General features: G+C 39.0%; 1 protein-coding gene across 1 annotated transcript in view; it reads right to left on the minus strand.

The window, feature by feature from the left end:
* Positions 1-12,952: 12,952 nt before the first annotated feature.
* Positions 12,953-21,902, minus strand: part of ttc7a (tetratricopeptide repeat domain 7A) — a gene marked incomplete at its 5' end in the record, with an annotated part of 62,559 nt that continues 53,609 nt past the window's right edge. Inside the window, one exon of the mRNA XM_081351592.1 lies at positions 12,953-13,204. Coding sequence (XP_081207718.1) covers positions 12,986-13,204 — 219 coding nt within the window. The 3' untranslated portion in view covers positions 12,953-12,985. The remainder of the gene's footprint in view (positions 13,205-21,902) is intronic.

The following is a 21,902-nucleotide window of genomic DNA, read 5'->3' on the forward strand; positions in this document are numbered from 1 at the left end:
TGATGGCATTGAAATTCTACAGCAGAGCGATGACATCTCAGATCATTATCTAGTCTTGTGTAAACTCCATTTAGCCAAGGCTGCAAAGCCGACTCCGTGTTACAAATATGTTAGAACTATCACTTCTGCCACTACAGATTGCTTTATTAATAATATAATATAACGCATTATAGTCCTTCACGTCTATTGCAATCTCAAAACTCTGGCCAGTTGATAATACCTAGAATATCAAAATCGACTGCTGGCGGTAGATCCTTCTCCTATTTAGAACCTAAACTCTGGAACAGTCTTATTCCGAGGTTTACTGTAATCAGCTGTATCCAGGTCAGATGGTGAACCTGCTCATAGATACGACCACAACGCATCCGTGAAGTGTCAGCAGAGATTGTGTCAACTAGACTCTCCCCTGCGAAGGCCTCATCAACACGACAGCATCATCAGCACTGATCCTGAACTCATCTCCATACCGGCGTGACTCCGATCTTCAACCAGATGGAACTGGATAATATTGTGATTGTTCCAAACCAATCTGACTTCTGACCTATATATATATATATATATAAAATAACTTTTTAAAACAAAAATGAAACATCAATGCACTTACTTAAGCTGGACTGTGATGCTATTTTCTGGGGGGGGGGTTTGCACTATTTTCCTGTTATCTCTCTAAAGCTGCTTTGAAACAATCTGTAATGTAAAAAGCACCATATAAATAAATGTGACTTGACAGCGATAGATGTCAGCACTGCCTAACACCTTGTGGTATTGGTACTTGAAGTCGGAAGTTGCGATAGTCCTTTCTTCCCTATTGTGACGTATACCTGAGTGAAACGGCTTCTCAAAAAAGAAAAAAATTAGGGTGGGACTTGATTTTGTCTATCAGGAATTTATTGGACTGTTGTTGTTGGCTATTGGTCGATCTCATATGAGTGACAGGTTGTCCTGCCCTCACACTAGTAAACACACTGTTGCAAGACTCAGTCATTTATTCTGATTAAAGATTAATCAAAATTTTAAAATCACATAGATTTTAAAAAAAGAGAAAATCTTGTGCACAGATAAATCACTTTAATAAATACTGCAAAATTCCATTAAAATTAGGAACTTTCAATTTTGATTTCATGACTTTAAAATAAACAAAAAACGCTAGCTAAAGAACTACTGAATTTACCTTTAATAACGAATTATATTGTTCGCATAGCAATTTGAAAATAAAAATGATTAAATGAACATGTTGTAATTTTAAAGATCATGTCCTGTTTAGTTTCATTTTCCTTGGATAAACCCATGGGATAAACCTTTTCTAATCCGTTTGATAGGACATAAACACTTGATCGGATTGAAAACCGAAACTGGAAAGTTTTGTGTCCATGTAAGCATGGCTAATGTTTTGCCCGCGTTCTCATTTCATTGTTTGTTACTATAGTTTCTGTTTAGTTTCACACCTGTTTCTTGTTCTGTTGATTGTCATCTCTGTACATAGGCCCTCAGTTTTCTAAGTTCTCTGTTCGGTGCTCTTCTCTGTATTCCTCGTTCATTCTGCGTCACACTCTTTATTGGATTTATTTAAAAAATGTTATATTGATGGTGCTGTCGTTTTATAAAAGGGAAACTATTGGTGACAAATCAACAACTGCACAAAGTCAGTACAAAATTAGTGTGCACACACCCAAGATAAGTGAGTAATGAAAAAATGGTGACCATTTCCATTTTCCCCAAAATAGATTATGAACGAGTGAGACTAGTGTGCAGTCAGGTGACGCTATAGGGCTTTGTGCAATCACACAAGTCTTTTCTAACAGGGTCATGTTCAGAGTCAATATCTTGCTAGACAAAAGTGGCTGGAGGCCTAGTATCATTTTACATTGCAATGGACAGGTGCTGGTACTACATCACAGGTCAATTATATGACTGGTATTAGTGGTTTGGGTTCGTGATCAGGACAGTGGTTGATGTAGGCTACAATTGTTTATGAAATATGAACAGTACAAACTTTTCCTTCCAGAGAACATCAACTGATTGAGCACACCTAATGTGAGGGTGAATGCAAGGCGACCTTGAAAACTCATGTTGTGGTTGCTGAAGCTAATTCAGTGGCTAATAATACATTTAAAGTGGTCACATTGTATTTTTTTTTTAAAGTTAGTTATTAATTTTTAAGATTTTCCCCCCAACCAAACCAGTGTTTTTAATGGCCGTTTTTCATCCTCTCCCTTTTCTCTGCTATAATATGATCTGTGGCTATGGTGTTGGGATTAAAATGTTTTTTAACTGCCCCATTTAGTGTAATTTTGCATTATCATACATTCATACTTTCTTCATCAAAAAAGAAACCCATCAATCTATGGGCAGCCAGCTGTCAGGGCTGTAACTCAGTCTGTGAGCCACCTGTGAGTAACCAGAGAGCCAGGGACTCTCTCTCTCTCTCTCTCTCTCTCTCTCTCTCTCTCTCTCTCTCTCTCTCTCTCTCTCTCTCTCTCTCTCTCTCTCTCTCTCTCTCTCTCTCTCTCTCTCTCTCTCTCTCACACACACACACACGCACACAGTGAAGAGTGAAACCCGAGAGAGGTTTTCTCAGGACGGTGATCACTTTTTTTCATTAGCACATAATCAATCCACTTGAATAAACAAATGAGCAGGAACATTACAAACATGCTCATTAGCGATGACCTGCATGTTCTGACTTCTCATAACCCAGTAATTTTACACAATGGATCAGAGTCAGACTGATATGATTTTAGACATTGCTAAACAACTTTCCGGAAGATATGCAGAGCGGCAACATTTCAGACATCAGTCTGATTTTGATCTTGATTTCAATTTTGTTAATCATGAAATGAATTTGATTTAGATCCTAAAAACTTTGTCCGTCATAATTCTGCCTCACCTACTATAAACAGAAAGAAAAAAAATAGATCTAGTTAAAAAAATTGGAGGGGGTGGTTGCTGCTGAGCTATGTAAAATTTATTTGGTAAAAGCATTTTCTTTTATTGGTGGATCTCTGTTAAGGATTACAGGTAGTTTAGTTTTTAACTCTAAATTTGACAGATACTTTTTTGTTACTAAATTGACCCAAAAATTAAAATTCTGCCAGGACCACTATCGTCAAAGATGACTGGCAATTAGCATACAGCTTGGATTGGCGGTAAGGTTCTGTTCTGGGCAAGAACTCCATGTGCATCCATGAAGCCTAGCATGGATAAGAGCAGGGAAAGCAGCAGGGTAAACAGAACAAAACCAACATAGATGTATTGCAAATATATTTAATGTTCAAGAATTAAATGTACAACACAATTCGAGAAAAAATTGTCTGATTTGAAGAGGAATATCAGAAGGCCAAGTCCTGACTGGACAAGAGGAGGAGCTGGGGATGGAGGAGGGTAACTAGCTCCTGAGCAACAAGATAAAGCTGCCGATAATACTGAATGGACCTTATATAGGGATGTTGTAATAGACGTCGTATTACTATAGGTAGATGTGGATCAGCTAAGCGTCAGCTTATGCAAGCTTGACTGACGTGACCTGCCAGAACTAAATCTATGCTTGATTTCTGTCATGATTTAATCACCCTCATGTAGTTCCGAACTGGTATGGCTTTCTTTTTTAGGGGAACACAAAATAAGATGTTTGGAATGACATGAGTAAATGATGACAGAATTTTTTATTTTTGGGTGAACTTGTCACAATCACGCCAAGCTTACACAACAACAAGTTACTAAAAAGGGAAAAGTTTTTCCTTTGCATTTTTCACGTACAGATGACAACATTGTCAAAACGATACCCATTCACACGGATCCGCGAAAATGCTGTATTATGCTGCCAGGCCAGTAGTTGGTGATGTCATCATGTTGTAAAGAAAAACTACGCGCCTATAGACTAAACACGTAATACTCATACGCATGATGTCACCGTTTTCACAAATTCGCGTTTTTGTAGTTTACATGGGGACACTTATGGTATCGTTTTTAAAAATTGCTTTTTCAGGCCCCAAAACCGCCATTTTCGTGTAAATGAATGGCCAAAACGCATAAAAACTTTTGTCCTGTAAATGGCCCATCAGCCTTCACAGTCTGAGTACTGATCACGCACACATGTCACTCATCAGCCCTCATTATCTGCACTATAAAAAGCACGCATACACACCACCAGTAGTTGTCTGGCCTTGTCTGAAGAACACAGACTCATTGCCTGCAAACTTACCTTGGTTTTTCCTGTTCCATGTTGAAACCTAGTCATCCATTTGTGTGAGTGTATGTCTGGAAACCTGTAAGACAAAACCAGTAATCATCTTTCATAGACTCTATTGCTGTTTCTATTCCTGCTCGTCATTACTTACCTGCATTGAATTGTGTTCTTGCTGCTTCTATAAATAAACGTACCTGTTCACTGTTCATCTGACTCTACCATCGTCATTGTGTCCAAGCCCTGTTATTATGACAAATATTCCTTTAACAATATCAAAGCTCATGGTACAGTAGTTCCATCTTAAAAGGTTTGTGCATAGTAATATATTTCTCTATGGAGAGGTTTACTTCCAGAACCCTGTTGTTGTGCTTCATTAAGTGATTAACTAAAAAAATCCCAAAGGACAAGCTTCCACTTCAAAGGCCTCCATCAATTCATTCCCTTTCCTTTCAAAATTTGTGAAACATAATGAGCCCAGTTCTCCTGTGTGTGCCATACGGGAACTTTATGTTGGGACACTGGGCTCGGCTGGCCTGGGGTGCATTTCCCAAAAGTAACTTTTGTTGTAAGTTCTATCGTTGTGACCATAGTTGGCTAACAATGCTTTTGGGAAATGCATCCCTGCTCAGGATAATCATTCAGGCTGATGCTAGGTGATGAATAGCATTCTTTATCAGTCACAACCTCTCCAAATAATCCCATAAATCACCACTACTGCTCCTATACCGTGACAACCGCTAACAGAGAGACAGAAAAAAATCAATACTTGATGAAATATTTAAAAAATAAAAGGAATCATTATTTGAATAAATCTCAGAACATATTTGTGACAATTAGGCACATATATATATATATATATATATATATATATATATATATATATATATATATATATATATATATATACAGTATGCAATATTGGACAACAAAATGTGATATTGGAATTTAGACAAAATTTGTCAAAAACACAAAGTTACAATGATATATACAGTATATATATATATATATATATATATATATATAATGATATATACAGTATATATATATATATATATATATATATATATATATATATATATATATATACTGTATATATCATTGTAACTTTGTGTTTTTGACAAATTTTGTCTAAATTCCAATATCGCATTTTGTTATTCCCATCATCCTCAATGGTGATTCTCATTAACTGTACACTACTAAATAATTAATATCAAGATAAATAATTACTGCATTATCATATATATATAAATATATGATAATGCAGTAATTATTTATCTTGATATTATTTACATTTACATTTAGTCATTTAGCAGACGCTAAAGCGACTTACAAATTAGTACTAAATTAGGCGAGTCATTGTGAAGAGGCAAAAAACAACGCAAGAAGTGCTCAAAGTACGAAGTTCAGGCATTGTTCAGAGTAGCATAAGCTCAGTAAGCGAGGATATAAAGGAAAAGGGAAGTTTAAAAAAAAAAATAATAATTTATGCGGTTAAGTGCTCACAGAAGAGAAAGGTTTTCAGTTGTCTTTTGAATGTTGCCAGGGATTCTGCATTCCGCATGAGGGTGGGGAGAGCATTCCACCAGCATGGAACTGTGAATGAGAATGTTCTGGAAAGTGATTTTGTGGCTCTCTGTGATGGAACCACGAGACGTCGCTCGCTGACCGATCGTAGGCTTCTGATAGGGATTTAGACTCGTAGGAGTGAGTGAAAGTAGGAGGGAGCTGAGCCTGTGATAGATCTGTAAGCAAGCGTCAATGCCTTGAACTTGATGCGAGCAGCGAGTGGTAGCCAGTGCAGAGAGATGAACAGAGGAGTGACATGGGCCCTTTTGGGCTCGTTGAAGACAAGACGAGCTGCAGAATTCTGAATCATTTGTAGAGGTTTAGTTGCACATGATGGAAGTCCAGCCAGAAGAACATTGCAGTAGTCAAGCCTAGAGATGACCAGGGCCTGGACGAGAAGTTGTGTTGAATGCTGTTAGGAAAGGCCTGATCTTCCTGATGTTGTGCAGTGCAAACCTGCATGATCGAGCTGTCTTTGAAATGTGATCTGTGAAGGTCAGCTGGTCATCCAATATCACTCCAAGATTTCTGACCGACCTTGATGGGGTGATTGATGATGAATCTAGCTGGATAGTGAAGTCGTGTTGTAGAGATGGATTGGCAGGGAGGACGAGAAGCTCAGTCTTTGCCAGGTGGAGCTGCAGGTGATGTTCCTTCATCCATGTCGAGATGTCCACCAGACAGCTTGAGATCCGTGCAGTTACTGTGGGATCATCTGGTTGAAATGAGAGGAAGAGCTGTGTGTCATCAGCATAGCAGTGGTAGGAGAAACCATGTGTCTGTATGATGTGTCCCAGTGATGTGGTGTAGATGGAGAAGAGCAAGGGTCCAAGAACTGAACCCTGAGGAACCCCTGTGGTCAGCTGATGTGCTTTGGATACCTCGCCTCTCCATGCGACCCTGAAGGACCTACCTGTGAGATAGGACTCAAACCAGTGAAGGGAAGTTCCTGTGATGCCCAGTGCTGAGAGGCTGGACATAAGGATCTGATGATTCTCAGTGTCGAAGGCAGCAGACAGATCCAGGAGAATGAGGACTGAAGATTTGGAAGCAGCTTTTGCGATCAGCAGGGCTTCTGTGACCGACAGTAATGCAGTCTCAGTTGAATGCCCTTTCTTGAAGCCAGATTGGTTGACATCCAGCTGGTTGTTCAGAGACAAGAAAGATGTTACTTGGTTGAAAACAGCTCTTTCAAGTGTTTTCGCAATGAATGGTAGGAGAGAGATAGGTCTGTAATTCTCTGCAAATTATGTGTTTAGTGTTGTTTTTTAAGCAGTGGAGTTACCCGAGCCTGCTTGAATGCAGTAGGGAAAATGCCAGTATGGAGGGATGAGTTGATGATGTGTGTGAGTTCTGGTAGAAGTGTGGGAGAGATGGCTTGTAGAAGGTGTGAGGGGATGGGGTCTAGAGGGCAGGTGGTAGGATGACTGGAGAGGAGAAGTTTAGATACTTCTTCCTCGGTTAGCGGAGAGAAGGAGGAGAGAGGGTTATTGGCTATGGAAGGGGTCGGTCTGGGTTCCTGTGTGTGTGGAGCTGAGAACTGACTGCTGATAGATGTTGTTTTGAGAGAAGGAGAGAGTTGAATGTCTTGAAGAGTGATCGTGTGTTGGAGGAGCTGTTGTGGAAGTATGAAGATTTTGCAGCATGAACATCAACAGAAAAGGAAGAGATGAGAGATTTATACAAACTCAGGTCAGATGTGTCTTTTGATTTGTGCCATTTCACGCATGCAGGCCTGGAGGAGAGAGGGCAGATATTGTCTAGAGAAGAAGATAGAGTGGAGCATAAGGTGTCCGTTGCGGTATTCACATCCAGAGATGAGAATTGTGAGGGTGAGGGAAGAGAAGATGACACGGCAGAGGAAAGATGGGAGGGAGAAAGTGAACGCAGGTTTCGTCTGAAAGTGACTGGTGGTGGGGATTGGTGGTGCACGGGTAGGAAGTTGTAGACTGAAATTAATGAGGAAATGATATGAAACATGGAAAGGTCTCACCAGAATGTTGTGTGTGATGCAGTTGTGTGTGTAAACCAGGTCCAGTTGGTTGCCTGATTTGTGAGTACCTGTGGTGATGAGTCGTTTGAGATCGAAAGAGGCTAGTAGAGAGACGAAGTCTGTTGCATATGGCTTTTCGAGATGAATGTTGAAGTCACCAAAGACTACAAGTGGGGTGCCGTCCTCAGGGAAAGAGGACAGCAGCACATCCAGCTCGTCTGCAAAGTTTCCCAGCTGACCTGGGGGGCGATAGATGACTACAATATGGATCTTATTGGGAGTTGTAAGTGTAATAGCGTGATATTCAAACGAGTTGTTGTTGCATAGAGAAGAGAGCGCTGAGTATTTCCAATTGTTAGAAATGAGAAGTCCTGTACCCCCACCCCTCCCAGACTGGCGAGGGGAGTGAGAGAAGGAGAAATTGCTAGAATTTAGTAGTTTGACGCTACCAGTGAAAAGTTTTGGATCTGTAATTTTTTTTATGTTTTTAAAAGAAGTCTCTTCTGCTCACCAAGGCTGCATAAAAAAAAAAAAAAAAAAAAAAAAAACAGTAATATTGTTAAATATTGTGATAATTTAAAATAACTGTTTTCTATTTTAATGTTAAAATGTAATTTATTCCTGTGATCAAAGCTGAATTTTCAGCATCATTACTCCAGTCTTCAGTGTCACATGATCCTTCAAAAATCACTCTAATATTATGATTTGCTGCTCAAAAAACATTCATTATTATTATCCATCTTGAAAACAGTTGTGTACAATTTTTTTTCAGGATTCTTTGATGAATAGAAAGTTCAAAAGAACAGCATTTATTTGAAATAGAATCTTTTGTAACATAAATGTCTTTACTGTAACATTTGATCAATTTAATTCATCCTTGATGAATAAAAGTATTGATTTATTGATTTGAATAAAATAAAAATTCTTACTGAGCCCAAACTTTTGAACGGTAGTGTTTAATGTTATAAAAGCTTTCTATTTCAGATAAATGCTGTTCTTTTGAACTTTCTATTAATCAAAGAAGCCTGAAATAAAAATGCAAGTAACTGTTTTCAACATTGATAATAATGAGAAATGTTTCTTGAGCATCAAATCAGCATATTAGAATTATTCATGTTTAGTCCATCTCTGCAAAACAGACTTCAGGGTAGGAAATGGACTAAAAATGAACTCCCAAAACTTACTGCCAGATTCTGGAAGATGAATTCTTCAAACAGTGCTGGTCCTTCAAGAGTCACTCTCAATCTGTCTGTCGATAAAGCCTATAAAAAAAAACAGTCTTCATGTATTTACTACACTTCAGCTTGTGATTCTTATTAAGTGTGGGTCATTTTTTAGGATTCTTTACCTAACCCAAGTCTCTGAGATCCTGATACCTTGCTCTTCTGGAGACTCCAGGTAGGTTGTAGTTCTGGAAAATGGTGGCGCTGAAGACTAAAGGGTTCCTGATGGTTTCACACTTAATTCTTCACCATAATTCTTAATTCTTTTGCAGTTAACACGTGTCTTTTCTTCTCCACCTGTTTTTGTCTGACCCTGCTGACCCAATGAGCATTTCACTGTCCAATGGTCATGCCTTAACTGCAATTTCAAGTATTGCATCCTTCTCATGGGCATTTAATAATTTTGACTTTTCAGTCTGAGTTGTATCTTTTTGGGCTTATTTTATCTGTAAAAGAAAACGTGCCTAATAACTATGCACACCTGAATATAAGGCGTTTTTCATTTCCAACCTTCATGAACAATTATATATCACTTATAAATGATTAAATACAAATGAATAGTAGTTATTAAGATTAATGTGGTTTGGAATTGGTAAAATGTGCATGGAAAAAAAATATGATCAGAAAATCAATGTGCCTAATAATTCTGCACGCAGTGTATATATATCGTTATTTGTTTTTCACTATGGTTGAAATATGACCATATGACTACCATTAAACAACATAATCTTGTGAGCATTATTCTCCTAATGTTTTGACTTTAATCTCGAAGGTTAAATATTTTTTTAAACTCGATTTTTTCTAACAATTTTTTTCCTTCCGTATGAAAATGCTTATTTTATATATATAAAAAAAACAGCTGCTATAACGGTCAAATATTAAATTGAATATTACCATGCAGCATGAACACATTTAAGATTTTTAAAATAATATTAAGTAATATTACGTTTATATTTGACAACCCGCAATAACCCAGCCATGCCATGAAAAACTTTTACAAACTTTTGCAAGCAGATTCAACGTGAATGTGTATTTATATCGGTTTGAATTACATATTAATGTATTTTAGAACATAAAAAGTATGTCATTGCCCCATTTAGTAAGACCTTCTTATTCAAGCATTTGAATTATGCATCAGCAATAGTTAAAACAGAGACAGCTCTATAAAATATTATGTGGAAGTGATTCAAAACAATACTATGCCAAAACATGCAGAGAGGCCAGAAAGACCGGTTTCAAACAATAGAAATGGGAGGATAATAGAGATGCAATTTCAAGAGCACTTGTTAAACTGTGCCAGGAGAAACAGTGGGCATGTATACTGTAGATGTGTGCAAGTAAACAAGAATCCCACTTATAACACTTACATAACCCAACTCAATAGTCTATGCATTTGTTCAATGCTCTCCCTAATTAACATCTTGATCCCGTCATCAAACAGAACTGGCTAAAATAGCACAGCGCTGTTTTCCATGAGGCTTTAGACCCACGTGCTGAAGATCCAACAGCCTCCCCAGAAACTCAAACAAGGCTCGGCTGCTAGGCAACCACAGCCGCCCCAGAGAAAGAAGACCAAGGGTTTCTCCACAAACAGCACTGGAAACGTTACATAAGATATTTAAGTGCTGTGGAGCTACAGGACCGAAACTGATAAGGAATGAAAACAACAGAAAACAATGACACTGGGACTGCAAAAATCACTCTTTATAAGAAGAACAATCTTTAACCAACATACAGTACAGATGATTACCAGGGATATAAATACTAAAAGAATTTAAAATGAACTAAAGAATTCAATAATTTTGTCCCTGAAAAACAAGACTCAGTATCTGAACATGTTGCAGCATGTGCAAAAAAATATTGCAGATAGAAAGAAAATGTTTCATGTGTTCAGTCATTCTGTCAGATATGTTGTAGTTATTTGAGAATATGGAAGTCCACACCACAACTGTCAAGATAAATTGACAGTTGACTGCATATGTGACTAAAAAGACTAAGACTAAAAAGAGTCCAAGCATTTAAAGTTGCAGTCGACAAAAATTGTAGAGTGCTCTTATAATAAAAATGAAAATTAGCCCATGATATACTCACCCTCACGTCATCCTAGGAGTATATGACAATCTTCTTTCAGACGAATACAATCAGAGTTATATAAAAAAAGTCCTGGCTCTTCCAAGCTTTACAATGGCAGTAAATGGCTGTTTCTGTTTTGAAGTCCATAAAAGTTCATCTATCCATCATAAACAAACTCCACACTGCTCTGGGGGGTTAATAAATGCGTTTGTGTAAGAAAAATATCCATATTTAAAACTTTATGAAGTAAAATAACTAGCTTCCGGCCAAACGAACATGACGATTTTATGGAACATACAGATTTCATACGCAACTTATGCGAGTAATGCGACGTACTGCTGATATTTACGCTACGCTACTTCCGACGTCACAAGTTGTGTAAGTTGCACTTTAGGTGCAAGTAGACAGCGTATGGCCGTTTGGCCGGAAGCTAGAACTTTACTTTGTAACGTGTTAAATATTAATATTTTTCTTACACAAATGCATCAATTCGCTCCAGAAGGCCTTTATTAACCCCCGGAGCCGTGCGGAGCACTTTGATGATGGATGGATGCAGTTTTATGGACTTCAAAACAGAAACAGCCATTCACTGCCATTATAAAGCTTGGAAGAGCCAGGACATTGGGTAATATAACTCCGATTGTATTCGTCTGAAAGAAGAATGTCATATACACCTCGGATGACTTGAGGGTGAGTATATCATGGGCTAATTTAAATTTTTCAACTATCCCTTTAAAGGAGTAGTTCACTTTTAAAAAAAACTTTTGCTGATAATTTACTCACCCCAATGTCATCCAAGATGTCCATGTCTTTCTTTCTTCAGTCGAAAAGAAATTAAGGTTTTTGATGAAAACATTTCTCCATATAATGGACTGCAATGGGCCCCAAATGGTTCAAGGTCCAAATGACAGTTTCAGTGCAGCTTCAAAGGGCTTTAAACGATACCAGTCGATGAATAATGGTCTTATCTAGCGAAACGATCGGTCATTTAAAAAATAAATAAAAAAGTTGAAGTTTTATAAGCACAAATGCTCGCCTTGCTCTGTTCTGTGATGCGCGTTCGTGACGTGACGTAATACGCAATTATGTTGAAAAGGTCACGCTTTTCTGTCCTGACGAAAATTTTCTTTTATGCTTTTTAATATTAAAACACCCAGGATACGCACACGAAATGGGCATTTTAAACGATAAACTGACATTTGAATATGTGTATATGGTCCTCCTTCCGCACATTTGTAAACACTGACTCGGTACTTCCGCCTACGTCAAGCGCGACCTTTTTAACGTAATTGCGTATTCCGTGACGTCACGAACGCGCATCACAGAACAGAGCAAGGCGAGCATTTGTGCTTATAAAACTTAAACTTTTTTATTTATTTTTTAAATGACGATCGTTTCGCTAGATAAGACCCTTATTCATCGTCTGGTATCGTTTAAAGCCCTTTGAAGCTGCAATGAAACAGTTTGGGGCCCATTGAAGTCCATTATATGGAGAAAAATCCTGGAATGTTTTCATCAAAAACCTTCATTTCTTTTCGACTGAAGAAAGAAAGACATGGACATTTTGGATGACATGGGGGTGAGTAAATTATCAGCAAAAGTTTTTTTTAAAAGTGAACTAATCCTTTAAGGTCACATTTTCTGTTGCTCTGTGAAATAGCGCAGACGCTTCAATGGGAATTCTCCCACAACAAAAAAGTCCCACATTGAATTTTGTCATATATTTTCATTTGCCACATTGATCAACAGAAAGCTGGGTGAGCGGTGCTTCATGCGTCGCTACTCTATTCACGACGGACCTTGTTTGCTTGTGAAATTTCACTAATGCGATCACGCTCCCTTTCAATCAAGAGCCAAAAGTGCAAAGTTTTTGTTATACAGTATGTGTCATTAAAGTGATTGAAAGCCAGCATTCCCTCCATATATATGAGTGCCATAGATGTGTCAGAGTTCTCGTGGGATGATGGTGAAGGGCCGGATAGGGCAGCTGGACTCCAGCTCCAGTGCGGTGAGGAAGCAGTCGGGAGCCTGTGAGCAGCTCCTGCTCTGTAGCGCCTCCCCTAGGGCACCCCAGGCCTCGTGTGCCGTGTTATGCACTTGTATCGCGTCCCTCAGCATCTTCTCCCCGAGACCCACGCGGCCTGTGCGCACCAACAACTTCCCCTGTGGACAGGAAGCGAGGGAGAGTTACACTGTTTTTTTGTTCTGATGCGTGATGTATTTTTGCAGAACTGTTCATTTTTTTATATATTCTAGATTAAAAATTAAAATGCTTGTGGGCAAGAAAAATATGAGTGTAGGGAGTTTGTGATGGTGTGCTGCTGTTATACATTGCTCTATAAATAAAAGAGTTTATTTCTAAGGGAAGGGTATGGGTAAAGTGGAAAAGGGTCAACTTGGAATCAGTACAAAATAGTTGAGTAGACTCAAATGATTTAAAAACAGGCCAGGCTCCAATTTTGAGATTCCTGGTGAGCCGGAGTTCATACATTATTTAATTGTTTCCCCATTACAGATTTTGTAACTTTACAAATTACAAACAATAGCACAAATAAATACAATAGAACAGAGAGAGAGAGAGAGAGAGAGAGAGAGAGAGAGAGAGAGAGAGAGAGAGAGAGAGAGAGAGAGAGAGAGAGAGAGAGACTACAATATATAAATTAAATATATTAATCCTATTAAAGCTAAATAAGTTATTCAGTCAAGATCATAGACTGTAAAAAATATGGACGTAGTGTCCGTGACGTCACCCGTCGGTTTCTGAAGGGCATTTTTGAAGCCCAAAGTGGGCGGAGCCTGCCGTCGCCGCCCTATGGGAATGACACTCTTTTGCAGCCTGTCTCTAGAGGCCAGTCGATGAATTGCAGTTTAAGTCACTTCCATGTTGGTTTCAAAAGAGAGACAGGAAGCTTGGATCTTGCCGATTGGTCAAGATCAGATTTGAACTGTTTTTTTGTTTTTTTTGTTAACAACTTTTTATTGAGTTTTCTTTTTTAAAGTCAAGAAAAACAAAAATACAAAGCAAAAAGCAACTATACAAATCTAGAACCCCCCCCCATCCCACCCCTGGTAGACTTCAAGAAAATAAAAATCAAATACAAACATATAATGTAGACCCAAAAAACAATAATAATAAAAAAAGAAATAAAAAAAAGATACAAATAAATAAATTACATAGATGTTAAAAAAGTTGAAGATTTAAACAGTTTTTTTTTTATCTTGTTCTTTAATTAAGATTAATGACACAAGACAGCAGCATGTATATTAAGCTACTGTCACTTTACGAGGATACTTGCCAAAACAGGCGTTTTGATGTAGCCCAATTAGGGCCCGAGCACTGATGGTGTGAGGAGCCCTAAAACGACAATATGTCGTTTTTTGAAGTGGGGGCAGGGTGGGAAAAGCCCGCCTGTGGAGCTGGGCCTGTATTTTAATTTTGTGTAATTCCCAATATCCCATTTTGTTATTCCCACTATTCTCATTGATGATGTTCATTAAACTCTCATTACTGAAAAAACAATCATCTGTACTCTACAGTACTCAATATATTTAATATCAAGACCTACAGTATAAATACTGGATAATTAAAAAATATACACCTTTTTTTTTTTTTTTTTTTGGCCAGGGGGGCATTATGGGTGAAATATGACAATATTTATGTTATCACTGAAAAATGGATTTCCCATGCCAGGTATTAAAATGTCTTAAGTAAATATTAAATAAAAAACTTCAGTGTATATATAGGTAAGCATTGCTGTGTAACACCATATGTTATTTTGATGCATAAAAGTTAAAATATATTTTTCTGAATTTTCAGGACAATACTACAGTTCAAACAGTAAAGCAAGGTCATGGGTCCAATTCCCAGTGAATGCATGAACTAAACATTTGTGAAACTTTTTATTTTGGGGTTAAAAGTGTCTGCCAAATACATAAGTAAATGGCAAGTCCTACTTACAATTACCTAATTTGCAGCATCATATTACACATTTTTATACCATGGTCTGGGTGAATACTCGATTCTGATTGGCTGCAGTGTGTCCGTTAAAAAGTGATAATGTACACCTAAATAAACCGTCAGGCGTAACCAAGGAAACCAAGTTATTGTTTGTAACTTGTAACTTTAGATTTTGATTGTAAAACTAATTAAAATATAAACTAATGTTTTAAAAATGTGTTCACTAATGTGTTATTTGGCAAGTGACCATGGTATAAGCAAGTGGCAAGTGACCATTGTCAGGTATTAATGGACTTCGGCGGAGGATCCGCTGCGCGTCGGACGGTTCACGCCTCGCCGTCGTCCATTAATACCTGATAATGGACACCTCGTCGGGCATTAACCCTTACATAATGCACAGTCTTCATTTCCTGGAAAATGAACCAGAAATATTGATGATAAATAAGACTTGTTTTGTAAATGTGTATGTACAGTATGTATTGTATATTTACTAATGCTTTGGCACCGTGAAGATAGTTCGCCATGCCAACAAAGCTTCTTAAATCTGAAATATCAATGTAATATACATTGTAAATCAATGGTATGAGATGAAAAGTGGGTTTAGAACAACAGTGAATGTGCACAGTGAATTGGTGGTTATGCCTAGAGTTAAATTAGACTAGAGTGTTACTTTCCCCAATCCCGCCAATAACACCATGATTTACCCATTGCAATTACATTTCATCGTCCCCTCTTTCAGCACATATGCAGTTGTATTTCTGGGTTGCGGCACATGACTGCTGATTATGCAGGCACTTCAAAAGCACATCAGAGAGAATGACTCCGCTGGGGAGAGAGAAAAGCGAGGCAGGAAATGAGGCTCTCACAGACACGAGTGAAAGAAGCAGCCACAGGCAGCAGGGCATGTGGGAATACACAGCTGCAGGAATACACAGACTGACAAGCCTGTGGACCAATCATAGCTCAGTAAGAGGCTGTTCTGGCGATTCAGGTGTTTATTAGTCTTATAGCTGGAGGACTGTACAGCAGAGCACAAGAAGGGGGTTTAAAATATAAACAGATTTGAGGCTAGCACATTTGGGCATAAATTGCCTAATTTTCATATGGATGTAGCTTAGGTGGCACTTGAAGAACTGCTGTAGGGTCACGGCCCTGCATCTGAACTCTGCTAATCCAACAGGATGCTGATCCGATCCAGCTGGGACCAGCAACGATTACAAGTGTCAGCTACTAGGCAGACAATACACACACAGTGTACAAACAATGCATGTGTTTGCAAGCAGACAACCCTAACATAGACAAACCATTGATTCATGTACAAACACAACTAGAATTACAGAAAAACACAAAGCCAGAACGTTTACACATGCAGTGACTTTCTTGCTGTTCCTCTTGTAAGGCTGATCAATTTATCAAAATAAAATTGAAATCGTGATATGGTTTAGCATAATTATCAAAACTTTAATGCTAAAAAAATAATTAAAAAAATGAGTCGCGCATTTCAGAGCGAAGCGAGGCACTGTGTTTCCACAGCTCTTGATCCAGTGTTTGCTCCACACAAACTCATCTCTGCATCTGCTCTGAGGATGACCTGATTATTGCTTTGTTGCAGGTCAGCAGACTTGATTTTGCAGGACAATGTGGGACATGTGGTAGAGCAATAACTTATTATTGTTATATTCATTTGATTTAATCTCTCTCATTAACAGTTTCAGTCATTATCTGACCATTATCTGACTCTTGGTGATTCTATGCCCATCTCTTGCCATACCATGAATTTTCTTGGCAATGGGGTAGGTTGCCAGGTCTGTCCCCAACCCTCTTCATTCCATGGATTGGGACTCACACACATTCACACCTATGGTCACTCGAGTATAGCCAATTCACCTTCAGTATACTGTGTGTTTTAGGATTTTGGGGGAAAGTGAAACCGGAGCACAGGCAGACAAAGGGAGGACATGCAAACTCCACACAGAAAAGACTCCAGAAAAGAACCAGGGACCTGCTTGCTGTGAGGCAACAGTGCTACCCACTGAGCCACTGTGCAGCATATTATGTACATGGTACATTGGTTTATGTTCAAAGTAAAGCCTATTTGCAGTGATATTGGAGGATAATGTTCTTTATAAAAAAAACTCGAGTGATACAACACACTACCAATTCTGTGTACTAAATATAATTAATTGAATACAAATTTCTTTAAGCAGTGAATAGGTTGTGCTACTTTATTAGACCATTAGATTGCATGCATTTTTTTACTGGAGTACCATCTTGTAGATGTGGCGGTTGTGGCCTAATGCTTAGAGACTCTGATTTGTAACCCAGAAGGTCGCAGGTTTGATTCTCAATACCGGCAGAGTATTGAACGACTGAGGATGCCCTTGAGCGAAGCACCTAACTCCCAATTGCTCCCAGTTTGGGTCGCTTATAACTTGCATTTGGGAATGCAATATGCTCCGCCCATTATCAAATTTGTAATGAAAACATATATAAATCTGTTGTCAACGAAGAAGGAGCTCTCTACAGTTTTTCGCCAAAATAAAAGCTAGATGATTGAATGTTTGAAAATGAAGAAATTAAAACATACATTTTATTACTGTAATTTTAAAGTCAAATAAAACCAAATATAAAGATATACGTTTTTGCAAACTTTAGCCAGGCTTGGATGAAGGGATGCCCTGTACTTTCTACAGTTGTTGACTGTGTTCCATGGTATATCTAATGCCTTGGAATTTTTTTGTAGCCCTGGCTTGAGTTTGTGAGTGAATAAGAAGCTTTACCAAGTGGTTCTCAACATATACAATACAATAAAAAGCATCCAGGCAGGCCAATTTCAACATGTTACATTGGTGACTTGAATGTACTTAATGAGCAAAGCAACATCAGCTCGTGAAACCGTAAAGCTCACTCTGCCTCGACTGATTATAATGCATGCCACATCTCGTGTGAAACAGCATTAACACGGGTTCTATGTCTCATTATCAGATCTCTTGCACCGTATGATACAATTGCCTGGTTGCTAGGCATCCCATAAAGGCCTGAGAAGGAGTGAAGTGTTATAAATAATGTATTTGCATTATCTAATCAACTGACAGGGCAATGGTAGAGAGCCAGAAAGAAGACAGAGAGAGAAAGAGGGAGGGAGAAAGCAATAGACACAGAGAAAGGACCCAGAGATTCAAAGAAGGCAGATGTATAGGCAGAAAGAGAAAATTATGAGGTGCTGAGTCACAGCGCTCAGTGTGCTTAAACTCATATAACACGAGAACAGAGACTTCAGAGACATTTGACTCAAATCAGCTGATATTCCTAAATGAAAAAATACCCATCCAGATGCCCTGACTCATATACACGTTCATATGTCCCCCACAGAAACAGATTAATATATGCTGTATTGTATTGTAAAAAGCGCTATATAAATTAGGAATGTTAACCGATGACCGTTTGACCGATGGTTGACCGTATCAACGTTAACCGATCAAAGTTGCCGGTAGTCGGTAAAAAAAAAAGAAAAGTTCTCTCTAAATTAGGCTATTATAGACAGTGGACTAAACGCTACTACAGTTAGCCATCTCATTCCAAGATCTTTTTGTGTGAAGTGAACAAATCCCTCACACTCAATTTATCATAACTCGCCTGTTTGTACTTAATAAACCAATAAAAACATTTGGCGCGAGGTCACATCGTTTAATTGGGTTCGTGCGCTCACAAGGTTTGCGAAAAGTAAAGGCTACAGGCTAAAACACTCAAGGTTAGAGCCAGGGCAGACGACAGGATGAAGCGTGCAAAGAAAAGTAGTGTGTGGGACCATTTCACCAAAAAGAATGACACAGATGTAAGTTGCAACTTGTGTGATACAGTGCTTAAATACAGTAGTAGCACATCATCTATGATGTAAGGTGATGATGATCATCATCTTTCTTTATTATTGTTAGCAGCACTACCTAAAACTAAAGCGGCGTCTCTTCGGAGCTGTCATTTTCTTAAATGAGTCGCGGCAATGTTTCAAATGAGCTTCTAACGCTAGACAAACGCCTTTATTTTCAACGCGATCACCTTGTACCCAAACCATTTCGAAACTAAGGAGCCATTTGTCCTCCGCTTACATACAAGCTCCTCGGCCCCGCGTTTGCGGGACTCATGTTTCGCGCTGTAGGGGATTTAAAAAAAGTTACGTGAGTGGAAGGAAGGGCGGCAGTGTGTGTGAGCGGGCGGCAGAGCAGCAGAGAGATGCGACAGAGTTGCGATATATCATTGTATTGTGCTGATTTTGTGCTCAAACAGTTCTTATTATAATTAATGTTGAAAATTGTTGTGCTGATTTATATTTCTGTAAAAAATAGTGATTCACACTTTCAAGTGACACGAAAAGTGTATTTTTCATGATTCTTTGATGAATAGAAAGTTAAACAGCATTTATTTAAAACAGAAATATTTTTTCCATTTATTACAATAAATGGAAATTACAAAAAAGGTAGGACACCCAGAGGCATTACAGCAATGGAAATTTGGTCCTAAAATGAATTCATTTTCAATTTCTTTTGATTTTGAATTCGGAAATTCACTTTATTTTCTAAATGAGTATTTGTGGCGAGGGGGGGTATGGTTCAGCGAGGTCTGCAGCGGGAGAGAGAGACAGGACACAAGCAGTGCATAAGTAGGTCCAGTGCAAAATGACAAACACCTGTGTCTTGTTGCAGTAATTGGCGTGGAGAGACCGGATAAAGCCATCGGGAAACGGGAATCTGGCAGAGAGAGACTGGACTGGAGACTTGTGCGAATGTATGGAGACTAACTGCTGTTGCAAACGGAGATGCTGATTGCTTTAATCTAAAGTAAATACTGTTGATGCGTTTGTTTTTGTTTAATCGAAAGAGTCAAATAAACACACAAGTCTCAGTAAGCTGACCCTGTCTTCCTCCTTCCTTACTCTGAACATTATCACACTGGTACAGAAACCCGGGAAGGAAGAAAAGCCGCCACCGCCATGACCATGCCCCGCCCACTCACATGCCCTTAACAAAGATGGGGCACGTGAGGACAACCCGGAGGCTTTAACTGATCTCTTTGAGAGAACCGTGGAGGCATGTGAGTAGGGGTGGGAATCTCTAGGCACCTCACGATTCGATTCGATTATGATTCAGAGGGCTGCGATGTGATGCTAAAACGATTATCGATGCATCCTTGTGTGTGTGTATGTGACTATTTGGTACTTTTAAGGCAAAGTATTTATAATGACCTATAAAGAATTTACTTCCAATATCTTTTATTAATAAAACAAATGTAAGTGATTTGGCAAGTCAACTGTAAGGTTACCTTTGTATAATAAATAAATTAATAGAATCACAAGAATAAAATCACAAACAGCTTTCATACAAAAATACAGAATTATGAACCAGCAGCTCTCATACAAAAATAATACTTTGGAGTTATGTATATTCTGAATAATTAGTGACATACAAAGCTGCCCAATAAATAATGAGTCTAAGACTTATGACTTGAAATTGTTGCTGTATACCACAATCAAAAACAGCTTATACAAAAAAAAAGATTGTGCACTGGTGGGTAAGAAGGGAGACCTTATATTCAATCTTGGCGGAAACAGGAAGCCAGTGAAGTGAATGGAGAATGGGTGTGATGTGGTCGTATTTTCGCACTCTCATTAGGATCCTTGCAGCACTATTCTGAACATACTTCAGTCTTTGCACGCTTTTGTTAGGGATCCCGATGAGAAGTGCGTTACAGTAATCCAGTCTGGAGGAGACAAAGGCGTGGACCAGTTTTTCAGCATCTGCTAAGGTGAGTGTGGGATGGAGTTTTGCAATTTTTCTGAGATGGTAGAAAGAAATCTTGCAGAGGTTTTTGATATGGGCTTCGAAGCCGAGTAGTGGGTCAAATCTTACACCAAGATTGGTAACAGTTGTGGAGAGGGGAATGTCATGACCAGAGATATTTATAATAATAATAATAATAATTCATTACATTTATATAGCGCTTTTCTCGACACTCAAAGCGCTTTACATAGAAGGGGGGAATCTCCTCAACCACCACCAATGTGCAGCATCCACCTGGATGATGCGACGGCAGCCATATTGCGCCAGAACGCCCACCACACACCAGCTTACTGGTGGGGAGGAGACAGTGATGAAGCCAATCAGTATATGGGGAGGATTAGGAGGCCATGATGGACAGAGGCCACTGGGCAAATTTGGCCAGGATGCCAGGGTTACACCCCTACTCTTTCGAAAGACATCCTGGGATTTTTAATGACCACAGAGAGTCAGGACCTCGGTTTAACGTCTCATCCGAAGGACGGTGCTCTTTTGGCAGTATAGTTTCCCCGTCACTATACTGGGGCATTAGGACCCACACAGACCACAGGGTGAGCACCCCCTGCTGGCCTCACTAACACCTCTTCCAGCAGCAACCTGGTTTTCTCAGGAGGTCTCCCATCCAGGTACTAACCAGGCTCAGCCCTGCTTAGCTTCAGTGGGCAACCAGTCTTGGGCTGCAGGGTGATATGGCTGCTGGCAAATTATTAATTATACCAGTTATGGAGGAAGACTGGGTTTGATGTGGTGTCACAACAAGAATTGCCTCAGTTTTGGAGCTGTTTAACTGGAGGAAGTTGTGTTTCATCCACACCTTTATCTCCTCCAGACAGGCAGCGAGTGTTGAAGACGGAGATGATGTTGGTGAAATTGCAGAGGTGTGTGTTTCCGATTTCATGTACAGTTGTGTGTCATCAACATAGCAGTGAAATGAGACTCCATAGCGGCTAATGACATGGCCGAGGGGGATGATGTAAATGATGAAGAGAATGGGGCCAAGGACTGACCCCTGAGGGACTCCGCAGGTAACTGTGTGTTGCCGGGACCTTGCACTTCCAAGTGAAATGTACTC

The sequence above is a fragment of the Scardinius erythrophthalmus genome (assembly GCF_964197995.2).
Source record: "Scardinius erythrophthalmus genome assembly, chromosome: 21".
Classification (NCBI taxonomy): Eukaryota; Metazoa; Chordata; class Actinopteri; order Cypriniformes; family Leuciscidae; genus Scardinius; species Scardinius erythrophthalmus.